The sequence below is a fragment of the Eschrichtius robustus genome, chromosome 2, assembly GCF_028021215.1.
Source record: "Eschrichtius robustus isolate mEscRob2 chromosome 2, mEscRob2.pri, whole genome shotgun sequence".
Classification (NCBI taxonomy): domain Eukaryota; kingdom Metazoa; phylum Chordata; class Mammalia; order Artiodactyla; family Eschrichtiidae; genus Eschrichtius; species Eschrichtius robustus.
Genome location: NC_090825.1, coordinates 7,473,771 through 7,501,700, shown reverse-complemented (window position 1 = coordinate 7,501,700; position 27,930 = coordinate 7,473,771). Strand labels below are relative to the sequence as shown.

General features: G+C 42.2%; 1 protein-coding gene across 1 annotated transcript in view; it reads left to right on the top strand.

Moving 5' to 3' along the window:
• Nucleotides 1-14,269, top strand: part of SEMA5A (semaphorin 5A) — a 492,176-nt gene extending 477,907 nt beyond the window's left edge. Inside the window, exons 20-23 of the mRNA XM_068531877.1 lie at nt 380-535; nt 1,954-2,001; nt 6,803-7,014; nt 14,150-14,269. Of these exons, the coding sequence (XP_068387978.1) occupies nt 380-535; nt 1,954-2,001; nt 6,803-7,014; nt 14,150-14,269 (536 nt within the window). The remainder of the gene's footprint in view (nt 1-379; nt 536-1,953; nt 2,002-6,802; nt 7,015-14,149) is intronic.
• The last annotated feature ends 13,661 nt before the right edge of the window (nt 14,270-27,930 follow it).

Genomic DNA, 27,930 nt, shown 5'->3' with positions numbered 1-27,930 from the left:
GATTTGAGCATGACCCCGTAGGAATGGGGTCTGCATTGATGATCTCTCCGCCACCAAGGAAGGGCCACGCACAGCCAGGCTTCATGCATTAGCTTATGGAGTGTCTAATACAGTTAATTTAGAGCATTAAAATAATGTGAGTTTTAGAAAATGTATTTTAAGCACATTATTTCTAATCAAAGGTATATGAGTTCTTTTATTCTTGCTCCTTTGTATTTTATTTACTGGACTGGTCATAAGATACGAGTCCATCTTATTTATACACAGACCCACTATAAACATCATATGAAACCTTAATGTACATAAGCTGACCCAACTTCCAGGTTGATGGATCTTAGTGGGTCTTGTTGCCGCATCTCCTGTCTTCTGGCCGCTGCAGAGAGCTGGTCGGAGTGGTCAGACTGGTCGGAGTGTGATGTGTCTGGAGTCCAGGTCCGCATCCGCCAATGCATTCTTCTGTTCCCCGTGGGCAGCCAGTGTTCCGGAAACACCACGGAGAGCCGGCCCTGTGTTTTTGATTCCAATTTCCTCCCAGGTAAGAGGGGGAGATGCTTATTAGTGCGAACAAAATCATTTCCAATACTTTGAGAGCCAGTGATTCGTAGGTGGGAGTTTTATCTGTTCTGTGAGGTCCTGTTTGCTAAAACAGAGATGATTCAATCAACTCTTATGGTTTCAAGGCGATTATACATTTGTAGATAACTGCGTCTGTAGACTTGAATTTAGGCCATGAGTTTTAAGGTTTTTTTAAGCACAATGTCTTCTACAATTTATTGCCTATAACACAGTCAGAATAGTTTGTTCAAAAAATGAAAATAGGTTCTTTGGTTACTTTAATATTAAGTTAAATGCTTTGGCAAAGTTGTGCATATGTGTTTGCACAGGAAAAAGAGGGCCATTCTCTTCATGCAGCCTTAGTTTATTTGGGAAAATGGAAGGCTGTCCTTGCTCTCGTCTTGGAGAAGAGGTTGGCTTGGCCCTTTGACTACAGGCTTTTCCATGTGAAATCGATGTTTAGTTATTAGTGATAGCTAGTCACCCATCACAGGCTCACTGTAGGCACGGGCTAGATACTTACAAATCATTTCATATATGCCCACCGTGTGCCTTAGCGCTCTGATGTGGACCAAAAGCAGAGAGTAACCTCTTACACGGTAATAGCAGGGAATGCCTTGTTTTCCTTCACTAAAGGAAAGATATTATTTTAGAAAAAACTATCAGCTTCAGCCTCAAAAGTCACCTCAATCTTCTGTGGTCTAGAACTGCAAGAGTGTTTATTGTTGTTTCCTTTTCAACCATAGACATATTTTTAATTCTTGTTATCGAATGAGAAATCAATACAGGAGAGAATAGTGTTTCTGGACTCTTGAAATGGTGTTTATCCTTGGGGTTAAACATTTAGGTGGATCTCTCCTTTTATTGGCATCCTACTTGTCAGTTTCACATGGGGCATGGCAGAGGTCATGAATGGGCTCCGAGTAGGAAGATTATTTGTTTTGGCAATTTCCTTTGAGCTCTGGTGGAGTGGTCCCCCTCCCCAGGGAACGTGACAACACTGACTTTGATGAGACAAAAAATCTGAGGCAGGAATACTACAGGCAAACACTGTGGGGTTCCACAGCTGGCAGAATACATTGTAACAGAAAATCAGCACATATGCCAGCCTTATTTTGAAACTAGTGCCCTGGTTTCAACCCAAGGGACCATAGCATTTTCTTTTTGTAATAATGAATCTCACTCCTTTCCAATCAAGGTGATCTTGACCAAATACATCTCCGGTTGGTTAAAAAAAAAAAGAAAGAAAGAAAGATGTTTTTAAAAACAATTAATCAGGCTTTTGGAAGCTGACTCGCATAAAACTCAAAATCATTAGACATTTCATAAATGAATCATTAATGTGATCTTCCTTTCCCTACACCCTTTATACATTGTGATTAAACTTTGTTTCTCCAGAAGTATCTGTGGCAAGATCCAGCAGCGTAGAAGAGAAAAGGTGTGGAGGTAAGTTCTTTTTTTTAATTAATTTCAGGTATTTTCCAGTCATTTCTCTTCCCATATGTTTCATATGATGTTTCTGCTACTGGCCAAGAAAAAAATAAAACAAAACTGGAGAAACTCCTGAATCCAAACACCTTATATATTTTGGCAGTAGAAATGCTAAGGAGTCCATATTTGACATCTGGATCTGTGGTTCTCAGGGGGTCCTTAGACCAGCATCATCAGTATCACCTGGGAACTTGATAGAAATGCAGATTCTCAGGCTGCACCACCATCTACAGAGTCAGAACCTCCCTGAGAGGGGACCAGCACTCTGTGGCTTAATAAGCCCTTCAGGTGAGTCTAGTGGACATAAGCTTTATGGCCCAGTGATCTCGGTATTAGCTACAGTTAGATTTCCTATGAGTAAAACAGAATTCAACCATTTTCTTTATATTTAGATTGCAAATCCATGGAAGCCAGCCTCAAATCTCCAAACTGCTGAAATGATAAAATGTCAGAATTTTATTATGGGCAAAAGGCTATACCTATAGCTCCAGAGATATTTTTCTAACTTCCTGCAACCCTGAATGACGGAAATCACATTCTCTGGGTCAAATCCATAATGCTTGTGGACTTTCCCATCTAGTTCTAGCCTGTTTGGGTGGGAGGGGCCGGCTGTCCATTGATCAGAGCCTAGCCCTGGTCCACCTTTGGTGTCAGAGCCAAAAACCACACACAAGTCCAGCATCTTCATGTGTGTAGCTGATGACTCTTCCTAACCATTTCTAACATAATCCATTCCAGCGGGAAGCCCCAGGCAGCTCAGCCCAACGGGCTTTGGTCTCTCACACTCAGAAGGAATCTGGATTTTCATTGGTGTGTTTTAGGAATGTACTTAGTTATTGACTACACTGATTAAGAATCTGCTATCTGTTACGCTCTATCTGTTTAGTCAGCCATCTGTTACTCCATTTGTTCAATCATCTTTCCTGAGCACCCACTCTGTGTCAGTTTTGTGAGGGGTGTTGAGCTTAAAGTGGAGACTCAAACAGCCCCAGCCCCTCTGGAACCAAGAGTCATATCCCAAGAGAGCCCTGTGCCTGAGAAGGGCAGTGTCTGGTGTCTGACTGCGTCAGTTCAGTGAGCCACTACTTGGGGATCCAGCTGCAAGATGAATGTTGACTGGTTCACATAAACAGAATTATAGCTGTAGTATTTTTAGGTCAGCAGTCACTGTGTGCCAGACACCATAGAGGTATCCTGTTTCATCCTCACAAAGAGCGTTCGCGTGGGTGCCGCAGCCCACTGTTCTTTACGTAAAACGCTTGGAGGTAGAGCAGGGTTTGGAAGTCAGCATTCTTCAGATTATAGATGGGTAATACGGGTCATATAAGGTATGACACCCCGAGGTCTGGGGGTCGCACTCCGTAACCAACCTCTTTAATGACGTTGCCGTGAAATGTGGGTGAAGTGAAGCTGCTAATCAATGCTTCTCCTGGTTCTGCAGCAAACGATCAGGTCAGGTCAGGCTTCGCTGCCAGGTGAGTGATGAAAAGTGAGTTTTCAGAGAAATTTTCATTTGGGGAATTGTAGAGAAGGAATAGCAGCCACGCCTTTTTATCTGTATTTTATAAATAGGGATCATGAGGGTCAGAGAGATGAGGTCCACACAAACAGTCGAAGTGAAGCCGGCTTCGGATCCAGGCAGCCGGCTTCGGATCCAAGCCCGGAGCACCACGGGAAAAGGGTCCTGGTGCCGAGGGTCCCAGAGGAGGGTATCTGGGGTATGCAGCCACAGCAGCCCTGGCCAGGCGACACTCTTGGACAACACCCGGGGTCGCCACGGGAGCAGAGCTTGTAGAGAGTGTTCCTGTCCTGAGGGAGGTCAAGGCAGAACCTGGGGGCAGCCAGCTTGACTGGCCCTCCAGGCCTAACACAAGTTCAAAAACCACTTTCCTCGGCCAGCCTTCTCAGGGTTAAGGTACGGGAGTCCTGCCAAGGCCTTGAGCACCCAGGAGAACGTGATGCTGAAGGCTCGTTGCATCCTAAAATGCAGCTTCTGCGTGTTTGAACCAGCTGTACCGAAGGCTGCACCAAATCAAGCCTTGAGGTGCTATTGATTCAATCATAGAAACTTTAATTACTCTATAATATTCAGAACCAATCGTTTAGCTCTTAGGCTGCTGACATTGACACAGCAGCGTAGGTGGGTAAGAGGTCAGATGGGGCTAATTGTGGGGCTGAGAGGTAAAAACAATCACCTAGCAAGGAAGTTTGGGGATGCTTTTTTTCAGTTTGTTGAAAAGAATCAAACTTTGCACAGAAAATCAGCCAGTTGAATCGACTGGGTAGTTGGTCTCTATTCTAGCTTTACTGACCAAAATCAACAGCAAAAAGCATTGTATTCAAAGCAAAGAGCCACGCTAAGCAGATTCAAGAGATTTCATAGGCTCGATTTTTCTCTTATGCAGAAAAAATGTAGGCCTATTGAAATGTTCCAACTTAGCTATTTTTAGTTGCATGAGACACAAAGACTCATCATAAAATTGTCAGCTGGCCCCAGCCTTCCCCAGGCACCTGCAGGAATGATTCATTTGACTAATAACAAAGTACCTGCATAGGGAGAGAGTCATACATCTTCTATATATTATTTTATCAGTGCAGCAGAAGTACTTTTATCCATATGCTGCATTGACCCTGGGGGGTCCAAATGGCTAAAGTATCGAGAGATGACAACAGGTATGAAATCACTCTTGCTTATCTTGAGGGCAGCTTCAGGGTTAGAGTAGAAGCTTCTAGCGGTTGCTGGTAGAACGGCCCCTGGATACTTTGTCCAGCTGTCCCAAGTTCAGCCCTAGAGTCTTCACACAAAATCAGGAACAGCCAAAGATTTAGCGATTCCTTTCACTTGGTTAAACCAGTGACAGGATAATCAAGAAGTGAAAAATCGAGGTGGATGTCAGGGAGTGGGTGTTATCTGTGGAATGCTCTAGTAACGTCCTCCTGGATTATCCAGCTCCAGGTGCGGAAGACACCTGAGGCGCGTGTCAGGAGTCACCTGTTTGGAGGCTCAGCGTGGGTGGAGTACGTTGGTGACGGTTCGCAGAGCACAGAGGACGAGGCTGCCTCTCCACGCGGTGTTCATCCGCCCCCTGGAGCGAATCTATCTCCCAGCGCCCAGGGCCCTGAAACACAGTGTCCAGGAACAGCAAAGGGGCACAGCTTAAAGGGAGAAGCTTAGAGGGTTTAGAGAGGGATGAAGGACGCTCCACCTGTGCTGTGGATCCCAGGTGAGGCGAGGACAGCTCAGAGAGTCCTCGGGAGGAGCCCAGGTGTTTAAGGAGAAAACATCCCAGAACCTGGGTGTGGTAGACAAGCTCACGGGTCTTCTCTCCCCGAGAGCCCCGGGGACCTCCCCACGTGGCCCAGCGGTCTCACCCGGCATCCACAGGGGTGCCCAGCAGGCATCTTCAGTGGTCCCGTTTGGGTGCAGGGAGAGCAAGGGTGTCACTCAGCCCTCTGGTGGTGCATGGAGGGGACACCTTGGGAGAAAAGCCAGATCCCCAGGATGTGCAGTGGAGACATAGGGCCAAGAGCCCTTAGGCAACTGGTTAGCTATACGGTGCCAACACAGCATAGAAAAGTTGAGGTCCTGTTTTGCTTTACCTGATTTTCAATAATCTCAGCTTCATGGTCATGGCTCAGATGTCGTCTTTATTCCCTGAAAGGCTTAAAATTTTGATTGTAAGGTATTTTACCAACACACAGTGAATATCTTTTTTTCTTTTGTTGCTCTTTGTCAGAGATTAAGCAGTTCTTGGTTAAGCTACCTTGATGTCACTCAAACCAATCCTGTCTTAGAGACATAAGTCCATGTCAGCTCGTTTTGTCAACACTGTGTATTTATAACTCAAAGAAAATAACTTAAAGATGCTATTAGATAGAAAAAACACTGTAAAAAAAGAGGGTCATTTCATGACGATTAATAGATCATATTCCTTTGACACAAATCCTTTGTTTCTTTGGAGTAAGCCATTTTCTTTATAAGGTCTCCAAAATACAATGTGAGTGAAAAAATGGTACCCAGGATAATATTTACAACAGGCACACACAGCATGCAAGTGCGCAGAGTGTCTCTGGAAGAGCACAGGAGAAGGTGGTGACACTGGTTCCCTCTCAGAAAGAAAACAAGATTTATTCTTGTATATCCTTTTGCACTTTTTTTTTCATGCAATCAAATGTTATACAGTATGTGTATCTTCATATTCCAAAAAATGTAATGGAAAACATAAGAACGATAGAATCGGAACACATTTTTAAATAAAATGAAATGATAAAGGAGGGGGAAATAGTCGGGCTTGCAGGTGAGCAGTGAATTGGAAGCACTAGATACATCCTTGCTTTGTTCCCGGGACACAGCCAGGCTGCAAGCAGGGACTCAGCCTGTTCAGGAAAATGGAAAGCATGTTCCCTGGAAACCCCCCAGACCACAGATCATGCTGCACTTGAAACAGAAGAACGGTCTCTTACAAGCCTTTAAAGAAAAAAGTGTCTCTGCTAGCGTACTGGGTGACCTTTAAAAGATCACCATATTATATAGTGTCTATAATCCATAAGAGCGTTGACTTAAACTACACTGAGCTCGCTGCAGAGAAGTGTCTTGGCGGCCACGACATTTCAAAGGAAGGCCCTATGATTTCCTGACTCTTAGGAGGAGTGTGGAGTTTTCCACTGGGTCCTTCTCTTTTCCTCTGAGCCCACTGAGCTGGGGAGGAGCGCATCCTTTTCCAGGGTGGCCTCACTTCTGATGTTGTCTTCCCAGAGTTCAACTTGTTCCACATGATTGCCGTGGGGCTCAGCAGCTCCATCCTGGGCTGCCTTCTTACGCTGCTTGTCTACACCTACTGCCAGCGGTACCAGCAGCAGTCCCACGATGCCACCGTCATCCACCCCGTTGCGCCCGCCCCTCTCAACACCAGCATAACTAGCCACATCAACAAACTGGACAAGTATGACTCGGTGGAGGCCATCAAGGTAAGAGAACAGCAGCCTCCGCTGCAGCCAGGTGTGCAAAGACGGCAGGTGGACCCTGACGGCAAAGCTCCGTGGTGGTGGCATAGGTGACAGGGTGGGGGACAAGGTAAGTGGCTCCTCTTATTATTTTTTATTTTTATTTTATATTGAAGCATAGTTGATGAACAGCATTGTGTTAGTTTCAGGTGTACAGCAAAGTGATTCAGTTATACATATACATGTATCTATTCTTCAAATTCTTTGGATGACCTGCCTTAGTTATTTATTTATTTATTTATTGTTAACATCTTTATTGGGATATAATTGCTTTACAATGGTGTGTTAGTTTCTGCTGTATAACAAAGTGAATCAGCTATATGTATACATATATCCCCATATCTCCTCCCTCTTGCGTCTCTCTCCCACCCTCCCTATCTCACCCCTCTAGGTGGTCACAAAGCACCGAGCTAATCTCCCTGTGCTATGCAGCTGCTTCCCACTAGCTATCTACTTTACATTTGGTAGTGTATATATGTCCATGCCACTCTCTCACTTCATCCCAGCTTACCCTTCCCCCTCCCCATGTCCTCAAGTCCGTTCTCTACGTCTGCGTCTTTATTCGTGCCTTACCACTAGGTTCTTCAGTACCTTTTTTTTTTTTAGATTCCATATATATGTGTTAGCATATGGTATTTGTTTTTCTCTTTGTGACTTACTTCACTCTGTATGACAGTCTCTAGGTCCATCCAACTCACAACAAATAACTCAGTTTTGTTTCCTTTTATGGCTGAGTAATATTCCATTGTATATACGTGCCACATCTTCTTTATCCATTCATCTGTCAATGGACACTTAGGTTGCTTCCATGTCCTGGCTATTGTATATAGAGCTGTAATGAACACTGTGGTACATGACTCTTTTTGAATTATGGTTTTCTCAGGGCATATGCCCAGTAGTGGGATTGCTGGGTCATATGGTAGTTCTATTTTTAGTCTTGTAAGGACCCCCCCATACTGTTCTCCATAGTGGCTGTATCAATTTACATTCCCACCAACAGTGCAAGAGGGTTCCCTTTTCTTCATACCCTCTCCAGCATTTATTGTTTGTAGATTTTTTGATGATGGCCATTCTGACTGGTGTGGGGTGATACCTCAATGTAGCTTTGATTTGCATTTCTCTAGTGATTAGTGATGTTAAGCATCCTTTCATGTGTTTGTTGGCAATCTGTACATCTTCTTTGGAGAAATGTCTATTTATGTCTTCTGCCCATTTTTGGATTGGGTTGTTTGGTTTTTTGATATGGAGCTGCATGAGCTGCTTGCATATTTTGGAGATTAATCCTTTGTCAGTTGCTTCATTTGCAAATATTTTCTCCCATTCTGAGGGTTGTCTTTTCATCTTGTTTATGGTTTCCTTTGCTGTGCAAAAGCTTTTATGTTTCAGGAGGTCCCATTTGTTTATTTTTATTTCCATTTCTCTAGGAGGTGGGTCAAAAAGGATCCTGCTGTGATTTATGTCATAGAGTGTCCTGCCTATGTTTTCCCCCTAAGAGTTTTATAGTGTCTGGCCTTACATTTAGGTCTTTAATCCATTTTGAGTTTATTTTTGTGTATGGTGTTAGGGAGTGTTCTAATTTCATTCTTTTACATGTAGTTGTCCAGTGTTCCCAGCACCACTTATTGAAGAGGCTGTCTTTTCTCCATTATATATTCTTGCCTCCTTCATCAAAGATAAGGTGACCATATGTGCATGAGTTTATCTCTGGGCTTTCTATCCTGTTCCATTGATCTATATTTCTGATTTTGTGCCAGTACCATACTGGCTTGATTACTGTAGCTTTGTAGTATAGTCTGAAATCAGGGAGTCTGTTTCCTCCAGGTCCGTTTTTCTTTCTCAAGATTGCTTTGACTATTCGGGGTCTTTTGTGTTTCCATACAAATTGTGAAATTTTTTGTTCTAGTTCTGTGAAAAATGCCAGTGGTAGTTTGATAGGGATTGCATTGAATCTGTAGATTGCTTTGGGTAGTAGAGTCATTTTCACAATGTTGATTCTTCCAATCCAAGAACATGGTATAACTTTCCATCTGTTTGTATCATCTTGAATGTCTTTCATCAGTGTCTTATAGGCCTTGTTTTTGTATCCATTCAGCCAGTCTATGTCTTTTGGTTGGGGCATTCAATCCATTTACATTTAAGGTAGTTATCGATATGTATGTTCCTATTACCATTTTCTTAATTGTTTTGGGTTTGTTTTTGTAGGTCTTTTCCTTCTCTTGTGTTTCCTGCCTAGAGAAGTTCCTTTAGCATTTGTTGTAAAGCTGGCTTGGTGGTGCTGAATTCTCTTAGCTTTTGCTTGTCTGTAAAGATTTTAATTTCTCTGTTGAATCTGAATGAGATCCTTGCTGGGTAGAGTAATCTTGGTTGTAGGTTTTTCCCTTTCATCACTTTAAATATGTCCTGCCATTCCCTTCTGGCTTGCAGAGTTTCTGCTGAAAGATCAGCTGTTAACCTTATGGGGATTCCCTTGTATGTTACTTGTTACTTTTCCCTTGCTGCTTTTTAATATTTTTTCTTTGTATTTAATTTTGATACTTTGATTAGTATGTGTCTTAGCATGTTTCTCCTTGGGTGCTTCCTGGACTTGATTGACTATTTCCTTTCTCATATTAGGGAAGTTTTCAACTATAATCTCTTCAAATATTTTCTCAGTCCCTTTCTTTTTCTCTTCGTCTTCTGGGACCCCTATAATTCGAATGTTTGTGTGTTTAATGTTGTCCCAGAGGTCTCTGAGATGGTCCTCAATTCTTTTCATTCTTTTTTCTTTATTCTGCTCTGTGGTAGTTATTTACACTATTTTATCTTCCAGGTCACTTATCCGTTCTTCTGCCTCGGTTATTCTTCTATTGATTCCTTCTAGAGAATTTTTAATTTCATTTATTGTGCTGTTCATTATTGTTTGTTTGCTTTTTAGCTCTTCTAGGTCCTTGTTAAATGTTTCTTCTATTTTCTCCGTTTTATTTCCACGATTTTGGATCATCTTTACTATCATTATTCTGAATTCTTTTTCAGGTAGACTGCCTACTTCCTCTTCATTTGTTTGGTGTGGTGGGTTTTTACCTTGCTCCTTCATCTGCTGCATATTTCTCTGTATTCTCATTTTGTTTAACTTACTGTGTTTGGGGTCTCCTTTTCGCAGGCTGCAGGTTCATAGTTCCCGTTGTTTTTGGTGTCTGCCCCTAGTGGGTGAGGTTGGTTCAGCGGCTTGTGTAGGCTTCCTGATCAAGGGGACTGGTGCCTGTGTTCTGGTGGATGAGGCTGGATCTTGTCTTTCTGGTGGGCAGGACCGCATCCGGTGGTGTGTTTTGGGGTGTCTGTGAACTTATTATGACTTTAGGTAGCTCCTCTGCTAATGGGTGGTGTTGTGTTCCTGTCTTGCTAGTTGTTTGGCATAGGGTGTCCAGCACTGTAGCTTGCTGGTCGTTGAGTGGAGCTGGGTCTTAGCGTTGCGATGAAGATCTCTGGGAGAGCTTTCACTGATTGATATTACATGGGGCCGGGAGGTCTCTGGTGGACCAATGTCCTGAACTTGGCTCTCCCACCTCTGAGGCTCAGGCCTGACACCCAGCCAGAGCACCAAGACCCTGTCAACCACGTGGCAGACATCTCAACAGCCACAAAGGGAGCAAGCAAGCATTTTTTGACGTGCCTTTTAAGCTTTGCTGTTCCTGTGAAAAGGTGGCTTCTCATATTGGGAATTAGGTTAAAAATGGGACATGGAAATGGCAACAAATAAAATGCTGGAAACTATCGAGTGATTGGTCACCATCCAGATCTGCCTCTGCTGTGCCTCAGCATCCAAAGAGCGGTCCCACCAAAGAGAAGCGCTCCATGCTGAGGACCTGCACATGCTGAGCAGTGAAATGAGGACTGGGATTGGTCAATCAGATATACAGATCCATTACAGGAACCCCCAGGACGGCATCCTGGGAACAATTGTTACATTATCATAAAGACTGTCTTCTAATAACTTTGAAGCCTAATGAAGTTTCTTCAATTCTGTGTAATGTTGATGCTGGTGCGATTGGTGGGGGGAGGTGATGCATTGTGTTAAATTTCCTGAGTGGGTGATTAATAACCCAGTGTTTCACCCAGAAATTTAGAGTGAATGACCAGTGTCCTTCTTGTTCTAAGGAAGAAAAGGTGGAAAAGGGGTGAGCCTGACAGATCTAGGTTCATGAGTCACTTACCAGCCAGGTAGACTTCTCACAGGTATTCACAGTAACTGAGCCTCCATTTTTTTCCTTGGTGAATTGGAGATAATGAGAATAAAGTGAGGTAAATTATACACAATGCCTTGAACACTGCCTGGCAAAATAAAAGCGGTTTTTATTTGAGGCATTTTGCATCCTGGTTCAGAGTACAAGTTACTTACTTCTTTGAACCTTTAAAATGGGTTAACACTATGTATTCCTGTATCATTGTTGTGAGGTTTAAATGGACTAAGGTACATGAAGCCCAGCATCCAGCAAATAGGAGCTGTTGTTCTTACTGTGTCTACACAAGAGGTCAGGAATGTGGCTGGAAAGACATCACAGGCTCTTGTTACTGCACCCAACCTTCCCTACCACCCACATGAATGCAGGGAGTTCTCATGAGCTAAGTTACCTTCATTTTTTTCTTGTTTTTTTTTTCTCTTTTCTTCTTCCATTGCAGTGTAGTTGATTTTCAATACTGTTAGTTTCTGGTGTACAGCAAAGTGATTCAGTTATACATACATATATTTTTCTGACTCTTTTTCATTATAGGTTATTACAAGATACTGAATCTAGTTCCCTGTGCTATACAGTAAATCCTTGCTTTTCATTTTATATATAAAGGTGTGTATCTATTAATCCCATACTCCTCATTTATCCCTCCCCCACCTTTCCCCTTTGGTAACTGTAAGTTTGTTTTCTATGTCTGTGAGTCTATTTCTGTTTTGTAAATAAGTTCATTTGTATTATTTTTTAGATTCCACATATAAGTGATATCATATGATATTTGTCTTGTCTGACTTACTTCACTCAGTATGATAATCTCTAGGTCCATCCACATTGCTGCAAATGGCAATATTTCATTAAGTTACCTAAATTTTGATATTTCTGTTAAGTTGGTGGTTCCCCTTAATATTCTTAGGGAGTATTTTGATGCCCTCTCTCTGCTATGATGGTTTCCTTTGAAATTCAGTTCCTTCCCATGTGGGAGTACGGAATATCTTCAGCCCTTACAACTGCCACTGGTTGGAAGGTCTTGTGTGCTGGGAGCTGCAGTGTTCACACTTGCCCTCCCCACCCCCGCCATGAGGCACCCACACGCACAGAGACGGAGCCAATTCACTTTTACTCATGGGCCCTACTTACAGCAGGATCCAGAGTCCATTGGCACCTTATACTGATCAGATGACAGAGCCAGGAAGTGAAGCACCAGGAATTAATAACGCCCCACACACCCTCTCAGAACCAAGCTCCCAGAGTGTGAGGAGGAACATGAGCTCCCCTGAGCAAGACTCTTCAAGAAGAAACCTCCAGGACCCAAGAATGCGGCCCCTCTCAATGTGATCCCGACCCGTCAGCTTATCTGTGGTGACTACTACTTCAAGCCTCGGAAGATAATTTAGCTGGTCTTCTGTTCTCACTGAAGACCCAGTAGGCACTTCATCAGAAATCTTGCTGCTCTGAAGGCAAAGTACTGCTGCCTAGTCTCTAATGAATCTTTCTAGAACTTTCTTCTGACTCCTTGCCCAGACAAGTCCTGGGCATTTGGGCGTGCCTACGACCTCACATCTTTATTTTGGTCCTCTTAAAAGTTACCCTCTTTCTGGGACAGTTCAGCTCTTTAAAAGTATGGGTAACTTTCATGACTGTTAATGAGGAAGAGCATCTGTGTCAGAAATGGCCGCGGTAGTCATCTTCCAACAAGTGTAGAAAATGAAGAGAAATTAAGAATCTCATGCATTTATTTAAATATGTTCCTTCAAAATCTCTTACCAATGTACCATGACAATCCAAAAGCTGCTTAAACACCTATTCAGTTATAAGTGGTAATATTCAAAGTGTTTATGAATTTGAAATCACTAGAGTTTTAGGTTTCCGGGAGATTTTGATTTGGGTTTTCTAACACTTGGAAACTTCCTGACTAAAGTTCAAAAGTAGACTTTCTGAGTAAAGCTCAAAAGTAGTCTGGTCTGAAAACCTACCAGCCTCATTCTAGTTACCAGGGAAGTCCTCAGCAAATGATGTGAGGAAGCAACTGAGAAGTGAGAAAACACATTTTAAAATAATGGAGCCTTAGGAGAGAGCTCGAATTCCACATACAGTGGGCTCTTGAACAATACTGAACTGTGCGGGTCTACTTATATGCAGATTTTTTCAATACAGTAAGTCCCCTACATACGAACGAGTTCTGTTCTGAGAGTGCTTCGTAAGTCCAATTTGTTCATAAGTCCAACAAAGTTAGCCTAGGTACCCAACTAACACAATCGGCTATATAGTACTGTACTATAATAGGTTTATAATACTTTTCACACAAATAATACATAAAAAACAAACAAAACACAAAAAGTAAACACTTGAATCTTACAGTATAGTACCTTGAAAAGTCCAGTAGTACAGTACAACAGCTGGCATCCAGGGGCTGGCATCAAGTGAACAGGCAAGAAATAAAGATGTTGTACCACTGTACTCTATACAGTACTGTACAGTAAAGTACACAAAAGCACAACCACTTGTAGAGGATGCACACATGTGACAATGTACGCCAGACACGTGAACTAACTTACGTGATTGGACATGGGAACGCATGTTTGCATCTTTGAAAGTTCGCAACTTGAAGGTTCGTATGTAGGGACTTACTGTATAAAATACTACGGTACTACACGATCGGAGGTTGGTTGAATCCAGGATGCAGCACTGCGGGTACAGGGGAACCTCAGATATGGAGGAACCATGGATCTGGAGGGAAGACTATAAGTTATACTCTGGTTTTCGACTTCGAGGAGGGTCGGCGCCCCTAACACTCGCGTTGTTCAAGGGTCAACTGTAATTGTCTCCTAACTATAGTCTCTCTCTGAAATACTACTTACTGAATATTCCTAAATCTTCTATTTCATTTTTTACAGGCATTTAACAAAAACAACTTGATCTTAGAGGAAAGAAACAAATACTTCAACCCGCATCTCACTGGGAAGACGTATTCTAATGCCTACTTTACAGATCTCAATAACTATGATGAGTACTAAGAGTTCTTCTATTTTTGGCTTCCTGTAACTTCCCCAGCTCCTCAAGGCCTGTGCTCCCTGACTGCCCATGTCTCCAAGACTTCAGAGATGGAGTTTGGATACATCTCAAGTGCATTTCAAGCCACGAGTGTCCCATTGCTGCCAAAAAGACACATTCTTAAAAGCAACAAAAATCTAATCGTGAAAATCTGGTCTACAATTCTTGATCATTGTTTAATGAGCCATGGTGTGCAGGTTTCTTTTATTGTGTTCAGTCCATTTTTCTAACAAGTCAGTTGTTTTCTTGAGCTTTTTCATAACTGTACCACCCACAATGGAAGGGGTCTTTAGAAATATGAACATCTTCTTGACCTTGAGCGTAAATCTTCATGATGTTTTAATTCAAGAAAATAGGCACTTTATATGAGAGCTTCCCCACCTCCACACGGTTTATAGTATTGATAAAATGAAGAATCTGAATGTGGCCATACGATGACTCACCATGGATCTCCATCTTCTCAATCTGGATGATACCGTGTGTGTTTGGACTTGGAATGCTTCTTGCCTGAGGACGCCCAGGGATTCAACCTGGCTTATATCTTCAAAGGTGATGGTATGAGGTGTGAGATGCTCTACCCTTGGTCTTGCTGCCGTTACTGTATTGTCCCTGGGGGAGGTGAGTGTAAAGAACAGAGGTACAGACACGATGAAGGGGGAACGTGTTCTACATGCTGTTGTGAAGCTCGCCTTCTTCTGACTTGTGGATTTCATGGCATTTCAGGGAGCTCCTTGTCGCGCGTCGGCCTGGTAGCTCACCTGTCTGGTCCACAGTAACATCGTAAAGAACCACTCTGTAAAATAACCACTTGTTTAGCATTTGGATAACAGACTCTACACCTCCCCTCTCTCTGCAAAGAAAAATCTTGAACATTCATGATACTAATGAGAAAAGTATTGAAAGGACTGAAATATAATTGAAAACAGCTTTTTTTATTTTCCATATTACAGAAAGTATTGAAAAACCTGACATTTAATGAAAAGCAACTTTTTTATTTTCCGTCTCCCTGGTAGAACTAATGTATGGCCATCCGCCCCTACCAAGAGCATTAATGATGTGTAAAGCTGGCTTTCTGCAGCTTGTGGCTGTACATATTGAAGTGCTCCCCAAGTACCAAGCTGTCATTTGCTGCCTCTAGTTCAGGTGAGGAGGAGATGTTTAGCTCTGGTGCCTCTTGTTTTTTATCTCAGTGCTGCTTTGCCATCCATCCATTCCCACTTCTCCCTGCATGGGGGCAACAGCATTTCAAGAAGTACCTTGAGAAGTCAGGGTGTTTGCAAGTAAGGTTTTTAATGATCCCATGGTTCTGAGCTTCGATCATTCATAAGCGTTTCAGGGTGTTATGATACTATTCAGAGGGGTCCCCAGGAGAAAAAAAAAAAACAGGATAAATTACTCGCAAAAAACTGATGCATAACATATGGCAGTTGGTTGAATAATTATTGAAAGTAAGAACAAGATTGAAATTATTCATTTTATGCCTCAGGGTGTTGTGATAAAGGCCTGGGTGGACATAAAAACATGTTCTTATTGATAAATGAACCTTCAGATCTGAGAAAACTTACAGCGTGGGCATTGAGGGACACAGACTTTTAGCCTACATAGGTTGGTTAGGTTTTCACCCTATCCAATTTAAAGATTTGAAAAATCCTATGTTTAGTAATGAATGTTGGTGAGTTCAAAATATTCTTATATGCCCAAATTTTCAGAAACGGCTCTACTAAAATTAAAGTCTAAATTGCAGTTGGGCTCTGGGAGGTCTGATAGATTTCAAATGAATGATTTTCCGGGTCTTTCCAGTGGGAAGTTCATGCTACATCTCCCGTACTCCTTGTATGCTGTATGAGATTGCTCTGTTTCTACGCAAAGTCCACACTTAGGAAGTGAAATTTAGCCAGATAGTTTTCTAATTGTCCTTGGGTTCGATTTTCATTGGATGCTTCAACCTGTCTCATCACTTTCCTATTAGAAAAATGTCCTCATTTGTGTAGCACATTTTAGCCGGTTTTTTAATTCCTCCCCCGCAATATTTTCAAAGCTTAAAAGTTCATTCCCTTTCCCCTAGGAAAGAGGATATTGATATTTCAAAAAAGCATCACTGGTCTTGATGGGAAATGCTTCCCAAATGACATCAAAGTTGGTCTTTAATCAATCTTGTGCAATGACTAGGGAAACCACCCTTCCCTACAACAGAATTTTCGTGTTGTTGATTACATAAATCTTTACAATTATCACTGCAAAGAAGTTCACTCATTTTTGTTCCCTGGCACTCTATTCAAAAGAAAATTGTTCTCCTCTCTCTCTCGTCCTCCTTCCCTCCCTTCATCCCTCCTTCTTAACAGGATATCAATTTGTTTAGGTTTAGCTATAATCCACGTATTTTAAGCATCTATGGAATAACTTTTGTTTTCCCGTCAGTGTAGAGCTGTTGCTTATGTGTCTATGCTTCCCCTCTGTACTCCTCATCAAGCCCCCATGTGATGGGCTTTCACACTGGTACCTACCACTTCTGCTGGAACCTTCATAAAGCACCTCTTCCTTAGGCTGGGATGGTTGGGATTCCTGGCAACACTTGTCACATTTTAAATTACTGTGTGACTTCTTCATTCTCTTTATCTTTTCCCTCCCTCCCTTCCTTCCTTCCTTCCTTTCTTTCTGGTACAAGCGGTGCAGATAGAGACTAATATTTTTAAATTGCATGTCTCTGAGCCTAACATCAAATGACATTAATCACAGTTTAATTTCTAGGGTTATTTCTGGATACAATTGAAGTTTGGCTGGTTTTCATTAGGAAACTAGCTTTAATCTCACATTTAAGTTCTTTGGAAGTGATTCCCCGTGCTCAGTGCTTTCTCTAGACTAGACAAGTCACTGTCTAATATCAACCCTGCAGTGCCACAGAATCCCTGCTCGCTGCATAGCAGGTGGCCTTCCCCAAATAGCTCTGAAGATGATGGCTTTGATGACACTGAGGGCTTTGTCACCCCGAATGACATGGACTCCATGAATTCTGAGGCGCTCTGGGGGCGCAGGATCAGCCTCTGTTGCGTAAAGACCCAGCGTCCCCTGACTTGGGTGTTTCCTTACCCAGTTGTCTGACTTGCTTTAGGCACGTTTCTGTGCTGCTGCCCCTGGAAACTTATGGGAGGTTCTGAGCTTCCCTGCTCCTTCAGAGACATTTCACTAAGCCTATAGATTCTGACTAGAATCGGCATTAATACTGGGAAAAAAGAGGGTTCCCTGTGTGTGTCAAGCGTGGGCAGAGATTTTAAAGGAACTGAGAGGAGTAAAGGGTGAGTGGACGTGAGGGCTCCCTGCCGTGGAGAAGGCTCTGTCCCCAGGAAGGGTCAGCCCATGGGAATGGCGTGAGCCTTGGTCTGGCCCCATTGACTCACCAGTGATGCCAAAGAGAAAGGAAGCGAATGTGGGAGAAGGTGACCTTGAAAAGAAGGGAACCTGGTCCCTCCCAGCCAGATGTCATGGACGGTCCCAGGTGGGGACCCACGATCCGCTTGCACAGCCCTGTGGGCTGATCCCTGGATCTTCCGGGATCAACTACCCAGAGTGCAGGCGAAGGTGCCTCTATTTCCTTATGTATTTGCAAAAGGGTGAAATTCATAGGAATCAAAGCCTGTGTGGTGAGAGTTCCCACTGGAATCTTTGGTAGAGTTCGTGAGTCACATGCCTTCCAAGTTATGGACAAAGTCTCAGCAGGGGAATCCCAGGGGCTACCTGAAAGGATGCTGTTTGTGTATCCGCAGATCAAAGGAGATTTTATTTAAAGATGTATCATGTCTACACTCAGCTAGTCATTTTGTGTAAACACGTCCTTAATGCACATTGGAGGTGCAGCCTCCTTAGAGTCTGAATTTACAAATATCCCAGTGCCCCTTTATGAGATTTCCGTCACTTTTAGAATCAATCATGTCCATTACCCCAACACTGTCAAACCACTTTCAGCATTGACTTAGCCCTGCGGCATCAACTTTCCTTAGCCCCAGGGTGTCTTTTATATTTCAGTGGAGTTTTCTTATGTGTGGCATTTTGGGGTAACTATATTTAATTCTGTCTTTCTGTTTCAAAAAGTGACTCTGGAACATCTATCCAGAGGCAATGGGTAGGGTAGCAGTAGTGGATGCCAAGCAGTGAGTCTGACTCCAAGCCGCTGCTCTCCATGTGGCAGGGCTGTGCTTAAATCCCACAGCTCCAATCGTCCTCGTTCATGAAGGCAGGGAATTAAAACACTAATCTTAAATCTACTCATATGCAAACTCTCTGCTCTTATCTTTTAAGATGATGCAAATTGGAGTACACCGATCTCATTGGCCATGCCCAGCACATTTATTCCTTCTACTGTTTCTATCATGTCATGGTAATTTATGTTGGCTTGCTGATTCATGTTGACATGACATTACCAAAATTGATTACCTCTGATTACCTATCCTTAACTATTATCAGACACTAGAAAGCCATTCTGATCAATGGGTGTGAAGTGGGAGAACATTCATTTTGGCCTGAGAAATGTACAAAAGGGAATGCCAAATATTTCAAGTGTATTACCATGTAAGATAAAATATTTGGAGACCAGTGGCCATTGTTGAATTTATTTCTGCCGTTCTCTCCTATTGAAGTCATTAATATTAGTTGATTTAAAGATGTTTTGTGACTCTATAAATACAGAACCAATGCATTCTGGTTATCCATTTTGATAACCTGATAAAACACAAGAAAATATATTGCTTTCATCCTTGCTTATTTTCTCTTTTGGAAATTGAAAAGTAACGAACAAGACGTAAAGTTGGACTATTGGCAGGGATTTTTAAAATGACTATTCCATACTCTTTTTTATGGTTTTATGTTAAAGATGTGTTATAGATATTTTTGTAGCAGATAGCTCAAAGTGGGATTTGTTTAATGATCATAAGTTGCATCATCACAAATTTGGTACATGTTTCAGAAGCATTAGGAATGGCGACCTGTTCTCTTCTGAAAATGTAAGTTCATATTGCAAAGGGTCTAAGAGCATCATCAAAACCAAAATCAGGGCTTCCCTGGTGGCACAGTGGTTGAGAATCTGCCTGCCAATGCAGGGGACACGGGTTCGAGCCCTGGTCTGGGAAGATCCCACATGCCACGGAGCAACTGGGCCCGTGAGCCACAACTACTGAGCCTGCGCGTCTGGAGCCTGTGCTCTGCAACAACAGAGGCCGCGATAGTGAGAGGACCGTGCACCGCGATGTAGAGTGGCCCCCGCTCGCAGCAACTAGAGAAAGCCCTCGCACAGAAACGAAGACCCTACACAGCCAAAAATAAATAAATAAATAAATTCATAAAAACAAAACAAAACAAAATCAGAGCCTGACATGAATGTACTGTTCCTAGTGAAAGCTGTCTCATATAGTATTTTCTAAAGACCATATTAGTTCTGCCATAGAAAAGAAAAAAAAAACCAAAAAACTATCAAGGTTATTACCCATGATTCATGACCAATTCTCATTCAGGCAAACATGTTTTACTTTGTTGCCATGATGGCGGTAACTCGTGAAAGATACTTTAAGACCAGAAGGGAGAAAAATTGAGATAGAAAACCACTCTATGGTATTTCTTAAACTAACATGTTGGATGGGCAATAAAATTCCACCTCTTCCATATCAGTCAGAAATCTGAGGCCAGCAGTTCAAACACGATCCTGTTCTTTCTCAGATTTTTGGCAACTTAATGCCAAAAATGGCCCAAATATTAGAGTTCAAAATGATCCCCATTTTAGATAAATACAAGCTGGGAGAGCAAAATCTGGATTCCAGAAAATCCAAACTATCCTCCTAACATGTCACTAAGAAAGAGCCTGATTAGTAAGTGCAGATGGTCTAATTTCCTATTGAAAGTTGCCAGTGCCTTGTTTAAGATAATGATTTATCATTTCATCTGGATATTATTGGTTGAAAGCAGAGGACTGATTGGCTATACTTTGAAGAAAATCATTCTTATATGCCTCTTTGAACTCAGGAATAGAAAATGAACAAGAAGCACATCATTGTCAGATGTGATTTCCACCCGCACTGGGGCTATGATGCCAGAATGGGTGCCACGGTGTGTTCAGAATTTAGGTGAACCCAGCCTTCCAGAAACTGACATCACTTTAATTTTACATTTTCCAAAAAACACCTTAACGTTTGTTCTGTAGTAGAAATGTCAATGGGATGCCTATAGAAGTTAGAGGGTTTTGTTACTGTCTGTCTTCAGGCAAGTCTGTAGATACAGGAAAATCAGACATAGGCTGGTGATGACTGGCACAGATATGGTGAGTGGAATGAGAACCACCTAGAATATTGCCTGCTGTTTGTTTGTTTGAAGTCAGTGTCGAAACTGCTTCGTAAGTTCACAAAGTTTTCATTCTTAATTTGGGTTAAGAAAGTTAACAGTGTTTTCTCTGCTAAATTTGATTCCTTTTCCCCTGTACCATGATCGTTGGCCAAAATCAAACTTGAACTTCTGCACTTTGGAAGAAAGCACACTATGAACCTTCAACACAAGCACCTACATCCACCACCAAAATTCTACACTGTCTGCAAGGGAAGTGCACAAACTTGGTCCAATGTAGGATTCTTCAAAAGTGTGTTAACTAAATTTGTGTGTTATGCCATTTGATGGGACTTTTGAAGATGTTATGAAATGTTAAATGCCTCATTCTGTGTTAATTTGCTGTTGCTGTTCTGTGATACAAAATAAACTTATTTGGGATTGTTTCATTTTTTTTCATGGAACCTTCTCCGAAGCCACCTTGACCCCTTGGTAAACTTACAGAAAGTTACTGATCTTGAAATTAATTTTTAAAAGACCATATATATTAATCATGATGGAGCTTTTTTAGAATGAGGTAGCACTGTCTCCCCTTTATTGGAATGAGAAAAACAGAGCTTTGGTTGCCCTGGTGGAATGCTTGTGGATTTCTGGGTATTCCCCCTCAGGACCAGTGGGGGATGGGGGTTTTTCAGTCCTTACATTTGACTTTCAAGGTTTCACTGGAAACCTTGTTGTTAAAAATGTGTAATACCGATTTCCAGTCGTCTTCATTTTTTTCTGTTTATCAATTCACTGGTCTTAAATGCTCACTTGAGAGCTGTCCAGGTCTATATCTACAAAAGTTGTTTAATGACACCTGGTAGGTACATTGTCTTCAAAATCAGTTTAAGACACCAGCTGAGGCAGTGCAGGCAGGGCACCCGTTGCCCGCTGCCCTGGATCAATGTCAGAAGTTCAGGGAAGGGGCGGGCAGGTGTCTCCCAACAAGTCAGCAGAAACCAACTCTCACGGGCTCCCAGCCTCAACTCAGAGGAAAACAGGCATATTTTTGAGCTGGTATCCCCGAAGTGAAAGTGTCCCGCTCGCTCACTGCTCTTGGCAAATTGCCAGGTTCCATAACCCAAACCTCTGCATCTTTTATGAATGATAAATTCATGAAGGATGATCCCGAGTATTGCCAACCGTCCCCCAAGCTTCCTTCCATACCAGCCCCCTCTTCATCTCTATCTGCCAACATTTTGGGGACAAAATAAGAGAATCCTGATTATGTACAGTAAAAAATGTATTATATTTTTTGTACTTAAGCTTTATGTAAATAGTCTGTCTCATTCCATTGTAAGTTAGCATTGAAATAAATTCCACCATTTAGGAAACAATTTAGTGGCATTTTTCTTTTCGTAGCCTCAGTGGCCCCTGTGTCCCCAGATGTGCTGAGGCACGATCACTACTTGAAGGAGAGCGTTTCATTGGAGTGAGACTGCAGACGACCTCTGGGGAAAACCCCATAACACGCTCCTATGTGATCAGATGCCACAGCCTCTTGTGTGGAGGCCAAGACAGGACCAACCAGCTTCGTGATGATTCTGTGACGCCGTAAACAACTTTTACAAGTATTTCTATGGACAATAGGAAGTGTGGGCCAAGGAAAATCGATCAGGTTTTTCATTTACAAGGAGTTGATAACCTGTACTGTTGATGATCGGTTTGCTGTTATATTAAGCTCGCCTTCTCTACAGCACACCATATTCCATTCTTCCTTGCATAAAACAAGGTTTTTCTAGAATGAACCGCTGACTATTAGCATGAACACAGCTAGAAGATGCCTGAAAGATGTATTTCAGTATTCATGATCCCATTACATCTCCTTCTCTCCATACACACACACACACACACACACACACACACATACATCTAATATATACTCACATACATGTATATATAAACATACATGTGTATAATTGCACATATATATAATTTCCAGTTGAGCACAAAGCTGAAAGGCCCATTTAATATGGATACAAATATTAACATAATGAAATAAAGCTATACAAAAATATAAACTAGCGAAGCACGTGATAATGATTAACCTACTTTTAACCCCAACTAATGAAATATTAATTTTTAAAATCTGTCTTTACCTAGATGATCCAGGCTGACTACACATTAAAAGACTTCTCTGCTTTTGGAAGGTTGGATGTCCTTTAGTGCTAAAACGGCAGAAGAATAATCTCCTACAGCTTTTTGGGGAGGTCTATTTTTCCTGATTAGGCAGGCTGACAATCCAGAAGATTATTAGTTCTGGCTGCATATTAGTATTATCTGGGGACTTTAAAAAAAATGTATCACCCAGACCCCATCCCAGACCAAATCAGTTTGGATTCTGAGTATCTGTATTAGATGAAATATTAAAATCTTAACGCATTCCATGAAGAACCTACATTTGACTGTTTGTTAGTTTAGAAAGTGAGTGGAATAAATGCGGTACCACAATTCTCTTCCTTGTGATTTTTTTTCTGAATCTTTGTATTTACAGTGAGGTACTCTAATATTTAGACATTCTCACCCAATGCTCATGTATCCACCTCCTCTTTTTAGAATCTACTTCATTCACTCTTAACAAATACAATTGAAATGTCATTTAAAATCCCTTTCTGGACATATTTGAAATATACAATGTAAATTTCCATTTAAAGCTCCTCCTTGAGCCCAGCTTGTGAAGAATAGTAGGGATGATTGACTGTATTGACTGCACAACTGTAGAGAATTAATGTAAGAAGAAATTTTCCTTAAAATAGTATCTGAAACTATGTTTATTTTCTGGAATTATACTTGTTTATACTTGGTTTACTTCTTTAAAGGAGTTTGTTTATAAAGTCAAACAAACTGATGTCTGAAATGGCCTTTCTCTCATTAATCTGCTTGACGTACATTTTCCTCGGGCGTATATGAAGCTCTCACCCCACCCCTGCGATCACAATCAGAACCAGATCTGAAAGCAACAGGAACACATTTGATAAACATTTGATAGTTCTGGGCAGTGCAGAGCTCCTTAGACCAGTTACTAAAAGCATAACAGAAGAAGCAAAGTCAAAAGGTAACCCTTTGTGAAATGATCCCTCGTAGAGTACACAGGAAGTGCAAAAGTTCATCTCTAGTTTCAAAAGCCATTATTAATATTTTGAAAATGAGTCTTACCATAAAACACAGAGAAAACTTTGCTGAACTATGCTTTTTCAATCTTAATGCATGTGAGCTCCATGATATTTGTCAGGTATTTGCCATGGCCTTTGCCAGAGGGTGAATTGTTCGTCACAGTGGTGGTTTTGAAAGCAGCTCTGTTGCCCCTTTCCTGTTTGCCCATTTCTCTTCCCCCCTAACCTTAAAAGAACCTAATTACAAGAGTGAGATCACTAAGCAACTGAAACTAACTCCTGACTTATGCTCTCCTGAATGCTCACCATGTCTTGTCTAACCTGTTGATTCTTCCCCTAGATAAAAAGAAGTAAGATTAGCTCTCTACCCCCAGTAGGCCCCGCTAAGCAATCCTCCAGGCATATCACTCAGGCAGGATAACGTCTGAAGAAAGAGTCAGCCCATCTGCACTCAATGGAGATGCAGAACCCAACCTCCTGCCTCAGTGATTCACTGAGATTCTCCCCCCACCCCGTTTTTCCCTTTAAAAACCAACCTGGCTGAGCGGAATCTTCGGAGTTCGTCTCTGGACACAAGTCCACCATCTCCCCAGCGCCTTTCCTTTCTACTGATTAAAGCACCTTTCCTTTCTGCTGACACTTGCCTCTCCAATTATTGGCCAAACCTGGGCTTGATTACAGTTTCATGGGCCACCTTTCCTTAGAAAGCTGGGACCAGTGAAGACAGCCACACTCGAGTGCTGTGCAGAGGTCTGTCCACAGGTCTCTTCGTCTTCAGTTCCTTCTTCCTCTCTCCCACCTCGGCACTGCTGTCACCTCCTTGTTCCTGCTACTAGATGCCTGAGACAGGCGCCCCCTGGTGGCCAGGCCTCGCCCTTCCCTGAGAGAAGCATGGTTGGGGGAAGCAACATGGCGCCAGGACGTTCCCATCAGGAGGACAGATGGGCAGCCAGGACTAGGTAGCCATCCAGTGAGAGGATTCAAGCGCACACACGCGCAGATCAGCACGGCAGCTGGGAAGTCCCCATTCTGAATCTAGGAGGTGCTCCTGTTTGCTGGAGAGACAAGGGAACCCACACTCGTCACACTCGTACACAGGACGGCTGCAGGGGCTCCATTCTGAACTGGGAGAAACATTTTCCGTGGGCTTCAAGTCATTCTAACCTAACTCTTTGTGACACATGCATTTTGTAGGACATATTCAGGATAGATCCCACTTGAAAGCATCTGGAGCTTACGTAATTTGAGTGTCTTTGAAAAAAAAGGAATACAAAATTCACACTATGAAGTTAAGGATGAAAATTAATGTTCATTCAGATTTAGAAAAGAAATCTGTACAAACTTCAAACAAAAAAATTACGACAGAAACTACATATGTAATAAATTGAAGAAAAGTAACAGAGCATGTGTGTTAACTGCCAGACAAAAACTATTCTACTGAGAGAATAGAAAATAATTATTAATCAAGGTTGATTACCTTGTTATGTGTAACCACATGTAAAATTTTAGGATTTTTGTCAACATCTGGAACATCTCTACCAACTTTCCTTCATGTACAAGCTAAGGGAGTAGGATGATTACCTACGCAGACCAGCTTATGGCTCTGTGTTTCCAAATCTTTCTTCACTATTCACAGACTTGGGGGCTGTGCACTGCAGGACAGGCCCTCCGATGCCACATCTTTGTGTCAGCACGCGGTGACATGACGGAGGGAGGTTGAGTGCTCCCACATCGACAACAAGACGCTGCAATAACATCACTTTACGTGGAGGTGACTGCAAATCACATGCACACTCTTCCCGAAGTCCAGCTGAATGTATTCCCCACCTCAGTTTCCCCACAAACCCTCCCAGAAATGCCCACAGCCACTCCAGTGCCCCCTAATAGAAGGGGAAATGTGATGGGGGGGTGGGGAATCAGGATGGAAAGAGAAAGGAGTCTTACATGCAGTTGAATTCTTTACCTGATCACATTTTAGAAAATCACTCATATTTTAGAAAACCACATGACATATGCACGTGAGGGGATGAAGCATGTGCTCCATTCTCTCCATGACACTCCATCTCTGGACCACTAGGCACGAGGTCTGTGCTGGAAAATGGGAAAACAGAGTTGGCTAAGACAGCTGTGCCTTTGGATCCCTGATGACAGGGAGGCGGTGTTGGGCTGGGTTCAAACAGTGACTCTGTCCTTATGGCTGCGACCTTGGGGCTGCCTCAGTGTCTCATCTGTAAATGGAGATAACAAGAGCATCAATCCACCTTGTTTTATGGCACTTCATAGATATTGTGTTTTTTACAAACTGAAGGTTTGTGGCAACCCTGCACGGAGCAAGTCTCTTGGCGCCATTTTTCCAATAGCATTTGCTCACTTGGCGTGTCTGTGTCACATTTTGGTAATTCTCAAACCTTCCACCAGCAAAAAATTATAATTCACTGAAAGCTCAGATGATAGTTAGCGTTTTTTAGCAATAAAGTACTTTTTAATAAAGGTATGTATTTTTTTAGACATAATGCTATCACACACTTAATAGACTACAGTATAGTATAAACATAACTTTTATATGCACTGAGACACCAAAAAATTCATAAGACTGGCTTTATTGGGATATTCACTTGACTGCAATGGTCTGGAATCTAATCCACATCTCAGAGATCTGCCTGTATTGAAAGGTCCTTTTGATGATTCATTGAGTTAACACAAACAAAGCACATAGCAAAAGGCCTGGCCGCATACAAAGCGTTGAACAAACATGTCATTACTATTATTGCTTTTATTGTAAATGGAAGGATAATGTGAATAATATTTGAACGAGTGGTACTTTATTGAACACTCCTTGGGACAACTAGGATGTTATACAGTTAAAAAGAAAAAAAAAAAAAAACCCACAGCATTTGAAGAGGGGAAATGTGCTTTCAGGCCAAGTGATTATCAGAAGAGAGATGTGTCCGTTGCAGGGAAACAGAGAATCTGGCTGGTCAGATGCACATTTAGGGGATTGCTCAAGGGTCGACACAACACAGGCAAGTAATGATTATCCATGGTAGAGGTGCCAACAGGAAGGGAACATTTAGATTCTTGATTGCTCTGTTCTGTGGATATAGAACAACCTGTATCCTCTCTTCACGGTATAATGGAAGGACTTGCTCAGACACATGATATTCTTACAGCTCTTGGAAAGAAGGCTTTCTGTACCTCTAAGGCGATATTCTCATGATTAGTATGTATTATGTAAACAAAGAGTGTGAGGTACTTTAATATTTTCAAGAATTATGGAAAAGATAGATTTTTTTGTGGTCAGTAGTCAAGGTTGCTAGTTACCTTGGGCTCCTTGACCTTGAGATAACCAGAGAAAGTAACAAGTTTTTAAAAGACAGGTAGTTTTGAATATTTTATTTGTTTCTGGTCTATTTTTCTTTTGTCAAGAGAAATGATGATGGGAAGCCCTAAGGGGTAAAAAACAACAAAAATCCAACCTCTGAACTTCAGAAAGTGGAGACCAAGGTCATCATGACACCACACAGGCTGCTTGAGAACTTGAGAAAAACCTGCTACAGAAAATATATTTTATGACCCGGGTATTTCATGTTTTCTCATTTGATCTTTCGGTTTGATTTTTCACTGCTTCAGTTTTTTCAGAAGTTTTATGAAAATCAGGATATGGAAAAGTTGTAAAATACCAAAATTCAGACAGCCTGCGTCCTGGAATTTCCCAGAAGTGTTCCCCTGCGTGGAGGGGGCTCCAGGTAAGAGGCAATCCATGAACAAGTGAAGTCGGCTGGAATGGAGCCATGCTAGCTGCACCTACAGGAGGGACTCTGAAGCCGCTTGGTGGGGTCTTAACTTGCACAGACTCACATAACTACAAAGTAGCCTTGGCCAGATTCTGGTGTTTGAGAGCAGCAGAAAAAGAAAACTTTGTAGAAAACAGATCTAAATGTAAACATGTCTTTTTAGCTATTGTGATTCAGTCCAAAGGAGAGCCACTCACAAAAGAACTGAAAGTCTAGACATTTGATAGCAAAGCGGCTGCCCGCTGCCCTGACGATACTGTCCCCCGAGGAGGACAGAGCCAGGTCCAGACCCAGCCTGAAGACCAGGGGCAGCACCAGCTTCGGGTGGCAGAGCCTCTCGCCAATCCGGCCGAGGCATCCAAGGGAAGGGCCTAG